This window comes from Peromyscus maniculatus, chromosome 7, assembly GCF_049852395.1.
Source record: "Peromyscus maniculatus bairdii isolate BWxNUB_F1_BW_parent chromosome 7, HU_Pman_BW_mat_3.1, whole genome shotgun sequence".
Lineage (NCBI taxonomy): Eukaryota > Metazoa > Chordata > Mammalia > Rodentia > Cricetidae > Peromyscus > Peromyscus maniculatus.
The window spans coordinates 41,637,476-41,649,497 of NC_134858.1; the positions used below are offsets into that span (position 1 = coordinate 41,637,476).

The 12,022-nt window shown below is 43.5% G+C and overlaps 1 protein-coding gene across 4 annotated transcripts in view; it reads right to left on the reverse strand.

The window, feature by feature from the left end:
* Arcn1 (archain 1 coat protein complex I subunit delta) overlaps positions 1 to 11,718 on the reverse strand; it is a 28,088-nt gene extending 16,370 nt beyond the window's left edge. Inside the window, exons 1-5 of one of the 4 annotated variants that reach the window (XM_042280795.2) lie at positions 10,520 to 10,785; positions 5,906 to 6,073; positions 2,936 to 3,199; positions 1,024 to 1,203; positions 688 to 893 (exon numbers count right to left, since the gene is read on the reverse strand). In XM_042280795.2, coding sequence (XP_042136729.1) covers positions 688 to 893; positions 1,024 to 1,203; positions 2,936 to 3,133 — 584 coding nt within the window. In that variant the 5' untranslated portion in view covers positions 3,134 to 3,199; positions 5,906 to 6,073; positions 10,520 to 10,785. Of the gene's footprint in view, positions 1 to 687; positions 894 to 1,023; positions 1,204 to 2,935; positions 3,200 to 5,905; positions 6,074 to 10,328; positions 10,452 to 10,519; positions 10,786 to 11,330 lie in introns of those variants that run through there. The other 3 variants (XM_076576137.1, XM_076576138.1, XM_042280794.2) reach the window with 3 other exon arrangements.
* Positions 11,719 to 12,022: the final 304 nt, after the last annotated feature.

Sequence of the window (12,022 nt, forward strand, 5' to 3'; positions counted from 1 at the left end):
GGTTTCTCTGTGTAGCTTTGCGCCTTTCCTGGAACTCACTTTTTAAACTTGATATTCTAAGAGCACCTACTGCTCTTGCACAGGACTTGGGCTCCATGCCCAGTACACATAAGGCTTCTCATACCTGTCTATAACTCCAGTTCAAGATGATTTGACACCCAAATGAACATACATATATTCAGACAAAGAAGTCATACACACAAAATAATCTTTAAAAAGAAAACTCCAGGCTGGATGGTGATGGCGCACGCCTTTAATCCTAGTACTTGGAGGCAGAGGCAGGTGGATCTCTGTGAGTTCCAGGCCAGCCTGGTCTATGAAGTGAGCTCCAAGACAGCCAGGACTGTTACACAGAGAAACTCGTGTCTCAAAAAAACATAAGGAAAAAAAAAAATCCATGTTCTACAAACCATTAAAACCCCCTATGTCCCCAAATAAGACAAATGTCGTAATAAGTGAGAAAATCATGGCATAATTTGTAGAACTTTTTAAATAAAACGAAAAATAACACAGATATCTCTTCTATGCCTATCTTTTATGTCTCCAAATTTAGTATCACAGCTTACTTCATTAAGTCTCTCATTATTTACAGCCAACTTAGAAACCAAGTATCACTCCCACGAAACACACACATGCAGAGAGCCTTCCTCTGCATCCTAGGGTTGCTGGTAATACACTAGACCATACCTGGCTGGTGCAGGGGCCACTTTTGGTTTATCGGTCTCAATGATGGTCTCTGTGATCATGGCTGCTGTGCTGCCTCCAGACACTGCAGAACTACCAAATCCCCCAAATCCTGGTGCTTTTTTGCCCTGTCTCTCTGCATCTCTTCGGGCCTGTTGTAATTCCTTTGCTTTACGCCGCATCTCAGCCTTAGCTTCACGTTCTTGAGTCTATGGAACAAGACATACTTGTTTGTAGTTTTCAGTACAGCCTACATTAGCAAGCCAAACCAGGAAGATCAGATTAGTGAAGGCTAAGAGAAGGACACTCAAACTGGCAGTCTCAGAAGGCCTCACTCACCTCTCTGACTGCTCTGAACACTTTCTCCTCATGAGAATCCATTTCTGTGAAGGTTCTGATCTGTGCCAAGTTAACATTCTCCCTATATCCCAGGGCAACAATTTCATCAAAAGCAAAAATCAAATCAAAACAGTGCTCAGATATTTCATTTTCTTCTAAGGCGCGGCAATATTCAGGAATCTAATCATGGACAGTAACAAAAAACAAAGATTATTAATTTCATATCAGCCATGTTTCCAAGTCTTATCTTTTAAACATACATATCAAAAACAAAGCGCTTGGGAGGTGGAGGAAGGAGGATCAAGAGTTCAAGGTCATCTTCAGCTACACAGCAAGTTAAGACCTGCCCAGACTACATGAAATCTGTCTCAAAAAAAAAAAAACCACAAAAAAACAACAAAAAAAAAACCCTCAACTAACAGATCAAACAATGAGATTGGCAATGGCTCAGCAGTTAAGAGCACTGGCTGCTCTTCCAGAGGACCTGTGTTCAATCCCCAGCACCCACGTGGCAGCTCACAACTGCTTGTAACTCCAGGGGATCTGACACTCTCACACAAAATATGCATGGAGGCAAAACACCAATGCATATAAAATAAAAAATAAATCATTTAAAAAACAAACAGCCGGGCGGTGGTGGCGCACGCCTTTAATCCCAGCACTCGGGAGGCAGAGGCAGGCGAATCTCTGTGAGTTCGAGGCCAGCCTGGGCTACCAAGTGAGTTCCAGGAAAGGCGCAAAGCTACACAGAGAAACCCTGTCTTGAAAAACCAAAAAAAAAAAAAAAAAAAAAAAAAAAAAAAAAAAAAAAAAAAAAAAAAAACAAACAGAAACCTCAATCCTTTCTTAGCTTCTAGTCTTTCCTTTAAGACTTTAGGGCCTACAGAGATGGTTCAGTGGTTAAGAGTAACAGCTGCTCTTGTAAGAACCCAGGTTCGATTCCAAGCATCCAGGTGGCAGATCTCTTGACTCTAGTTCCAGGGGACCTTATGCCCTCTTCCAACCTTCCTGGGCACCAAGCGCATACATATACATACAAAGCAAAACACCACACACACAAAATTTAAAAAAAAATTAAACTAGATGTTGGCATAAAGTCTTAGGGTGCCTGTGTTTATCTGTATCAGTAGTCTTAATCTAAAAAAATTTTCCAAATCTGGGCATAGTGGCGCATACCTTTAATCCCAGCACACAGGAGGCATGCAGATTTTTATGAGCTCTAACCTGGTCTACCACAGAGAGCTCCAGGCCAGCCAGAGGTACATAGTGAGACCCTGTCTATACACCTACAGACAGACAGACACACATACACACGAGGGTGGAGGTCCAAGCAAGTTTCTGAAACACAGACATATTAAATTAGTTAAGAACTGGGGGATATGAAGGACTGGAGAGATGGCCCAGCAGTTAAAGAGCACTGGCTGCTCTTTCAGAGGACCAAGGTTCAATTCCCAGCACCCACATGGCAGCTCACAACTGTCTGTAACTCTAATTCCAGGGGATCTGACACCCTCACACCAATGCACATAAAATAAAACCAATTTAAAAAATAAGAGCTGGAATATGAAAGAAGGATTGTGCATTCTCTTCTGGAATACTTACAGCCTAGGAAGATACCCAACAAGTGGCTGCAAATGAATAAAAAGCTGTATGGGAAGGAGTGTAGCTCAATGACAAGAGTGCTTGCCTGGAATGCACAAGGCTCCAGCACTGCAAAAGAAAAGGGAGGAGGGAGCAAGCAAGCTTTTTTTTTTTTTTTTTTTTTTTTAAAGAAAAGGAATTGCATTGGTAAGTTGTTGAGATGTGGGTAGGGGTACAGAGTTCACAAATGTTACAATCAGCTATTTTAGAGTCAAAACTACTTTCAATGTAAAACAACACAAAGTCGAATCCAGGATTACAGGCCTCTTACCACTCTTGAGAAGAGCCTTAAAGTCTCCAAATCTTCTAAAATATTGCTGTTTTTGGTAGTGATCAATACCATGTACAGTTTCTCCATAGGTTGGTAGACATATCTTACACTCTCTGTTTCAACAAAAGTATGTTGTTTTCCAGTGTTCATGAGTTTTGGAAAAGCTGCTAATAAACCCTCAATCCGAGTGCGGGTCATCTCCACAAACTGTCGAGACACAATAGCCTTTCCCGCTTTCGTGCAGACCGCCGCTGCCAACAGCACCTGCCAAGAACACACGCGTTAGTAAGTACTCTACTTCTTTACGCTGCTTGCTTTCTCAGCACTTCAGGAGAGCTTCCATACTCTAGCCCATCCAGTGACATGCTTTCAAACTATACTTCATTATTTCTTTAATTACAGCAAGAGATTTATAAGACAAAGTTAAGGTAGAAGAAAACGAAGCAATTATTCCATAAATTATTCTAAAATTAAAAAAAAAAATTTTTTTTTTTTTTTGGATTTTTTGAGACAGGGTTTCTCTGTGTAACAGTCCTGGCTATCTTGGATCTCACTTTGTAGACCAGGCTGGCCTCGAACTCACAGAGATCCTGCTGCCTCTGCCTCCCAAGCGCTGTGATTAAAGGTGTGCGCCACCACCGCCCGGCTTAAAATTAAAAAAAAAAAAAAAATTTAGTTAAAAAAAAAAAAACTATAGCTTTGGCCTAGAATGTGCAAAAAGCAGGTTACACCACCCGCACTACACACAAACACACATGGAGCACTCTCTCCAAAGTCTATCCTCATTTTATATATATATATATACATATATATATATATATATATATATATATATATATATAGAGAGAGAGAGAGAGAGAGAGAGACTGACTGATCATGTGCATGTGTGGGTGTACACATGTCACAGCGTGCACCTGTGTGGAGGCCAGAAGACACCTTGAGGGAGTCAGTTCTCTCCCTCTACTATGGGTTCCAGGGATCAAACTCAGGAGTCAGGCATGGCAGCAAGTATCTTCACCAGCTGAGGCATCTCATCTGCCCTTTATACTCACACTCTTGAGTCAGTTATCACTCAGAGCTGGGTTGCAACCATACACAACAGATCAAAACTTTCTTAAAAAGTGTAGCTCTCTCCGTATCAAAGCAGAAGTCTAGTGAGGCAGACGAAAGGGTTATAAGAGCACCGCCTGAGTATGGTGGCACATGCCTAATTTCCACTCAGCACAGGTACTCAGCTTAGCCTAGATACCTGTCTCAGCCAAAGGAAACACAGGGGTGCATGAGAAGCCCCTGAGCTTCCTTTTCATTTTTACCTGGAATATGAAACCAATTAATTAAGTCTGAGTTGATCTGTCCTTTGATTAGCTTTCCCATCAGGCTCACCTTCTAGACAAGCAAACAAGCTGTGAAGTAAAAATCTACATAACCAGGTGTTTCACCTAAGTTTTGACACTGAGCAGTGATTAAGACCCAACAACCCTTCTGATGTCTCCATTTATTTCACAAAACAAATGCAGAAGGAAGAGTGGACCCTCAAATGCCAATAAGAAGAGTAGGAAAGCTAAGCCATGTTCTAATGGCCTCTTTGGGATAGGGATCCAAGAGTTCACACAAGCAACAACAAAAGATTGATACATTTGGGAAGACTCACTATTAGGATATAATATTTTAAACAACAAACCCTGGTTAAATTTCTCAACTTTAAGGAAACCTGTCCATTACAGATAAACAATTTGAAAAATAAATGTCAGTCAATATAAACAAATATCTTCACAGTGGCAATGCTTCCATCTCTCAGTACTGAAAACTAAACCCAGGGCCTCTAGCATAATAGGCAAGCATGTTATATATCCCCAGCATTTTGTCTATTTTAAAGTTTTCATCTTATTTTATTACAGGGTCTTTCTAAATTTCCTGGCTGCCTTCAAACATGTTATTTCTTCAAAGCAGCTGGGATTACAGGTGTGCATCCATTTAGTTTCAATGTATTAATAGTAGTTTTGTAATCAGTATATAAGGCTACAGTATCCAGAGAGAATACATGATCCAATCCCAGCACCTAGAGGCAGGAGAATTAGAAGCACAAGGTCATCCTGTTCTACACACAGTTCAAGGCCAGTGTAGGCTACAAAAGACCATCTGAGAGGGTGGAGGAGAGAACGAAAGTCAAAGAAAAGTTGGCTAGTTAAGGTATCTGGAAGAGAATTACCATCATGCTTATTTTTAAGCAGCAGAATAAAACAATTCATATTGAGCCAGGTGTGGTGGTGCATACTTTTAGTTCCAGCACTCAGAGACAGAGGCAGGTAGATAGGGCTCTCTGAGATCAAGACCAGTCTGGTCTATATATCAGGTTGCAGGACAGCTCGGGTTACATAGAGACCCTGTTTCAAACAAAACAAAATAACCCCCTCCAAATCCCCAAAGACTATTTGTGGTGATATTTTGATTGCATTCTGACAATAAAGTTTGCTTTGAGTCAGAGGGCAGAGCTAGCCAACAGCGAACCAAAATTAACTACAGAGGTTTTAGAGGACTGAGGAATAGGAGACAGGAAGTAATAAGGTGGGGCTGAGAGAGGATCTCAGCCCTTTTTGATGGAGGAATAGAAGAGATAGGAGGTCACTGGCGGCTTCTCCGCAGCTACTCTGATCATTCAGGTTCTTACCCCAATATCTGACTCCCAGTTTTTTATTGATAAAGAATAATTAGATAAATGCATCATCAATTCGTATTGTAAAGTATTTCATCTATATCCAGCACAAATAAGATCCCGCCACCAAACAGATCTCTATTCTTACTGATTTACTTTAAGTGAACACTGCATTTTTCTCATGTGAAATCTCAAAAGCTGATACTATCATCTGCTCCACTTCTCAAGTAAGAACCAAAGTTTAGAGAAAGCTAGATTTAAGGGATTAATACAGTTCTCCTGCATCTCTGATTCTATTAACTCTATACTGAATTTACCTTATCAGCTTGGTGGTACCCAAGGCTAAGTAAGTGTTTCACCACTCATCTCCAGTCTGTTGTTTTGTTGTTCTGCTTTGTTGTGTTTAGAGAAGGTCTCCTTATGTAGCTCTGACTGGTCTGTAACTTTCCATTCTCCTGCCTCTGCTTCCTGAAAGCTGAGATAACCTGTACGTGCCACAATGTCATGATTTATTTTATACCTATTAGTATTACACTATATTTATTTTATATCTATTATTATTACACTAGTTATCTCAGTGGTTAAGAGCATTAGCTACTCTTCCAGAGGACCCATGTTCAATTCCCAGGACCCAAATGGTAGTTCACAGCTCACTATAACTCCATTTCTAAGGTATCTGATAACTCTCTTTTGGCCTTACCTTCTTCTGGCCTTCACAGTGACCAGCCATGTACATGGTGCAGACATACAGGCAGCCAAAACACCCATACACATAGAATAATTTAAAAAGAGAGAGAGTGACCCTATCCCAAAACAAACAAAAAATCAGTAGGGGCCAGGGCACCAGTGGCACAGGCCTTTAATCCCAGCACTTGGGAGGCAGAGCCAGGCAGATCTCTGTGAACTCCAGGACAGGAACCAAAACTACACGGAGAAACTCTGTCTCAAAAAAAAAAAGGGGGGGGGATCACACCTTTAATCCTAGCACTAGGGAGGCAGAGGCAGGCAGATCTCTGTGAGTTTGAGGCTAGCCTGATCAACATATCGAGTTCCAGGGCTATACAGAGGAACCCTGTCTCAAAAACAAACAAACAAAAACTTGGTAGAGTTGCTGTGGAATAATCCTTCTGTACACTGCAAATATGTATTACTCTCATTAGCTAATAAAAAGCTGACAGGCCAGTAGCCAGGCAGGAAGCATAGGCAGGACAGCCAGACACAAAGGACTCTGGGAGGAGGAAGGGCAGAGTCAGAAGAGATGTCTTCCTGCCAGCCAGCCAGCTGCTGAGGAAGCAGCTGGCTTCCTTTTTAAATTATTCTATGTGTATGGGTGTTTTGGCTGCCTGTATGTCTGCACCATGTACATGCAGAAAATGAGGTGACAAGCCATGAGCCACATGGTGAAGCATAGATAAGAAATATGGTGTAAGTGTAAGAGTTAGCTAATAACAAGTCTTAGCTATAGGTTGAACATTTAAATTTATAAGTAAATATTAAGCCTCTGAGTGATTATTTGGGAACTGGAGGACAGGAGAGAAATGTCCGACTACATAGGGTAAAATAATCTCTCAAACAGGAAAACTCGGAGACTCTATTTGAGTCATTCCATTAACCAGATAAAAGCAAATACGACTACTGAAGGAGGATCAAAGTTCCCTATACTAAATGTAGATAAACCTCAAAACACCTAGGATACAAGTTGCAGGGTCCATGCAGGTGACATGGTCTCCAATACTAATACAGCTAGAAAGGTCATCTCTAAACAAGATAAATTTATCCTCTGCAAATAACACATCTTCTTAAATGCCTCAACATAGTAATGCTTCTCTTCATATACGCATTTACTGAAATTTAGCAACCACTGAAATAGAGCATATATTAAAAGGTAAATTCTCCTACCATGATTTTCATTAGTCTCACTATGTAGCTCTGGCTGGCCTGAAACTCACTATGATCAGAGGAACGCATAGAGCTCTGCCTGCTGGAATTAAAGGCATGCTATGACAGCTGACAACAGTTCAGCAGTTCAGCAGTAAGAGCACTTGCTGCTCTTGTAGAGAACCTGGGTTCTATTCCTAGCATCCACACAGCAATACACAACCATCTGTAACTCCAGTTCCAGGGGACCAGATATCCTTTTCTGCCCTCATCCAGACACCAAGCACGCATGTGAAGCAAAACATTCACACACATAATATTTTTAAGAGTTAATAAAAAAGAATGAATAACTATGGTTCTCAAAAGCTTTTTGAGCCTAGCGGTGGTGGTCCATCCCTTTAATCCCAGCACTTGGGAGGCAGAGGCAGGCAGATCTCTGTGGGTTTCAGACCAGCCTGGTCTATCTATAGAGCTTGTTCTAGGACAGCCAAGGCTACCAAAGAAACCTTGTCTTGAAAAACAAAATAAAACAAACAAAAAACAGAAAAACAGGAGTTCAAGACCAGCCTTATCTACTTTAGAGTTTGAGGCCGGCCTGACTTACACGAGAACCTGTCTCAATTAAAACAAAGAGCAAGATCCTCTGGTCTCCACATTTACGTGCACATCCTAAAGAGAAGATAATTGGCAGACCAAACAATTTATTTTAAGACAAGGTCTCACTGTGTAGCCCTGGCTGGCCTGGAACTCACCATTTAGGTCTGCCTCTGCAAAGTTAGAATTAAAGGTGTGCATCACCACACATAGCTCAAACAACTTAATTGTTTACATGGTTTCACTATACTGTCTGTACAGTTTAATACATGGATCACTGGCTGGAGAGATGGCTCAGTGATTCAAAGTGCTAACTGCTCTTTCCAGAGGACCTGAGTCTGGTTCCCCAGCACCTGCATTAGAAAGCTCACAACTACCATGACTTCAGTTCTAGGGGATCCGATGCCCTATTCTGCACTCTGCAGAAGGCGCTTACACACATGTGGTATACACATACACACTTATAATGTGTTTTAAATATATATATGGATCAGAAATACCTTGAATTAGGAAGTTTGCAGAATTAGGCTTCTGTTCTGCCTGCCACTAATTGTATAATCCAAGATAAGTCACTTGATTGCTTCTGAAATAACCCTAAAATATTGAGTTAACTTACATGAAACCAAAGTATCGTTGTGGTTTTTTGTTTAATCGGGTTTTGTTTTTTGGTACTGGGAATTGAATCAAGAACCTCTTACACCCATACATTATATCCAAACATTCACTCTACCTAGTACTGAGCTACTACTTCCATGCTTACTGGGTTTAAGTTTTTTTTTTTTATTGTGCGAATGTATATATGAGTTATGTAGATGTCAGCAGACCTTCTGTGAACTGAATTGGTTCTTTTATTCTACCATGTGGGTCTTGGTGGTAAAACTCAGGTTTTCTACAAATGTTTTTAAAAAACAAAACAATAAAACCTAGGGGGCTGGAGAGATGGCTCAGCACTTAAGAGTACTTGTTGCTCTTGCACAGGACAGGGGTTCATATCCTAGCATACAACAAATTGTTGTGGCAGCTCACAACAATTTGTAACTACAGTTCAAAGGATCCAATACTCTCTTCTGGCTTCTGCAAGCACCAGACACACATGTGGTACATATAAATGGATGCAGGCAACACACTACACACAAAAAAATAAATCTTTAAAAAAAAAAAAAAAAAGGCTGGGGAGTGAGGAAATATTAAAGAGTTTGCCTTGCTCTACTAAACGAACAAATGTAAAAATCAAAATTAAAAACATGGGGGCAGGGGACAGGCTGGGAGGATGGCTCAGTAGGTAAGAGTGCCTCAAAGCTCTGTAGGCATGAGGACTTGAATTTGAACCCCATCACCTACATAAAAAGCCAGCCAGGCTGGGCAGTGGTGGTGCACGCCTTTAATCCCAGCACTCAGGAGACAGAGCCAGGCAGATCTCTGTGAGTTCGAGGCCAGCCTGGGCTACAGAGCGAGATCCAGGACAGGCACCAAAACTACATGGAGAAACCCTGTCTCAAAAAACAAACAACAAAAGAAAAGGTAGCCAGAGCTGCAATATGTAGCCTTGGCTGTCCTGGAACTTGATCTATAGACCAGGCTGGCCTCGAACTCACATAGATCCACCTGCCTCTGTCTTCAAGTTCTGGGATTAAAGGCATGAGCCACTACCACCCAGCCTATTCCTCAATTATCAATGAATTTAAAAAAGTTCCAAGAACATTTTAATAAACAAGATTTGATAAAGATTATCTGTATTTGGTTTCCTAAGGCTCTAATTTTAGTATTAAAATAACACACTCTAATATACACTATGAATACTCCCCAAAACATAAAAAGAAATCACTATCCAGGCCAGTAGTGGTGGTACACACCTTAATTTCAATGCTGGGAAGACAGAGGTCAGCCTGGTCAACATAGTGAATTTCAGAACAGCCAGGTGGACAGTGAGAAACTAAAGAATGGGGACTGGAGAGATGGCTCAGCAGTTAAGAGCACTTGTTCTCGCAGAGGACCTGGGTTAGACTCCCTGCAGCCACAGGGAGGCTCACAAGTGTCCCTAACTCCAGTTCCAAGGGATCCAACACCCTCTTCAGGTGGTGCACAGACATACACGTGGGCAACATGCTTCATATACATAAAATAAAAACATCTTAAAAAATAGAAGAAAAACCATACGAACAAACAAAAACAACAGATATTAACCTTGTGGAACTGGGACTTGGGGTGGATATATGGGGAATTTTGGAAATTTTATGTCTAATACCAAAACTGGGGAAGCAAACCTACTTGCTGTATAATTCATACACCCGAGGCTGGAAAAGGAACTTCCAACGGTTTAAACACCAAACACGAATCTCTCCTCTAACCAAGTTCTCAGTGAAAGAGGGTTAATAGAACTTAGTATGACAAGCACCAAATCAGTCTGTTAGGTCTTAGGTATGCTTTCAGAACAAAAACAAAAAATAAACAAAGAGAACCTTCAAAAGATCAATCCCTAGCTGCTTGGGAACCGTAGAATCTCTTCTATTTCACGACTATCCAGATTTCAGCCGATAAAGCAAGATCTGGTGGAGTAGTCAATTCTGCTTTCTCCCTTGCTCGTCCACATCAGTGTCTCCTACCTCGTAAGAGATGAGTACCCAGAGATAAGGCCTCCGAAGGCCCCTACCAAGTCCCCGAGTACAGCCCACCCCTCCTATCCCACCCAAGAACTCCCGATCACAATATGCCACCCGCGTGTCACGCCACCTGCGCCGTAGTAGGTTCCTGGAAGACAGACACCCTGTGTCGGTCACTCCGTTCCTCAATGTTCTACACACACCGGTCCAGCCACCAATGACACCCGGTACGCGCTACCCCAGGGCCCCAGACGCTTCGGGACCCCTGGGTCCTACCAACGAGCGTCCCAAGTTACTCCCTTCCGGGGTACCTACACTTCCTCATTTTTTAAAACAAAAGGTTTAAAAAAAAAAAAAGCCGACAGAGCCGCGGTGGTGACAGGCGGCGGCGAGAAGCTGCCGCCGGGCCCAGCCTTGCGGAGCCGGAGCTCGCAGGGAGCCGGCCGGACGGGAGGACGGAAGGCCCAGGCGACAACCCCGCGCCCGGGGCGGGGGGGTGCGAGTGCCGGGCGGACGCGGCGCCGCTGCCGGCGGAGGCCTGGTGGGCGCGGCAGCTCGCCCGGGTTCCCCCGGAGGCCGCGCCGAGCCCCGGCCGCCCCGCCAGCGGGGATCCGGGCGCGGCTCCCGCGGTCGGGGCCCGGGCGGCGAGAGGACCCGGCTCGGCGCTTACCATGGTGAGGCCGCAGGTGGGGCGCACCACGCTCTGGCTCCGCTGGGGCTCGGGCTGCGGCCCAGGGAAGCGGAGCTCGGGCCGCTCCGGACCTGCTGCCCCTGACAGGAGCCTCCGCCGCTTCGCCTCTTGCCAAGATGGCGGCCCCAAGCCACGTCTCCAACCGGAAGCGGCGCGGGTCAAAGGGCGGGGGGCGGGGCCGGCAGGCACCTCCTGGGTACCAGCAGGCTGCGTCCTCCGTTAGCCCAGCACTCGCAGGGAGTTTTGACTGGAGTCCTGCAGCATCGTCATCCTTTTGTCCTGTCTTTGTGTTCACCTGCGTTTACTTGGTGTCTCTGCTGACAGTTCATAAAGCCATCCCATGGAATACATAAAACAATCCGTGTGCGTGAGGGACTAGTATCCAGAATACATAAAGAATGTTTAGAACCCTACAATAAAGCCCACATAAGGGGCCCCTCACCTGTAATCCCAGCTCTCAGGAGTCTGAGGAGGAAGATCAAAAGTTGGAGTCCAGCCGCCTAAGCGCCAGTATTGAGTTAAAGGTCAACTTGGTATACGCTGGGAGACGCCCCTCTCCCCCAAAAAAATCAAAATAAACCATCTAGGGACAGCAAGATGGATCAATCCTTAAGCCTAACAACCTGAGGTCCACCTCTGGGACCTACATGCATGGTGGAAAGTTGTCCTCC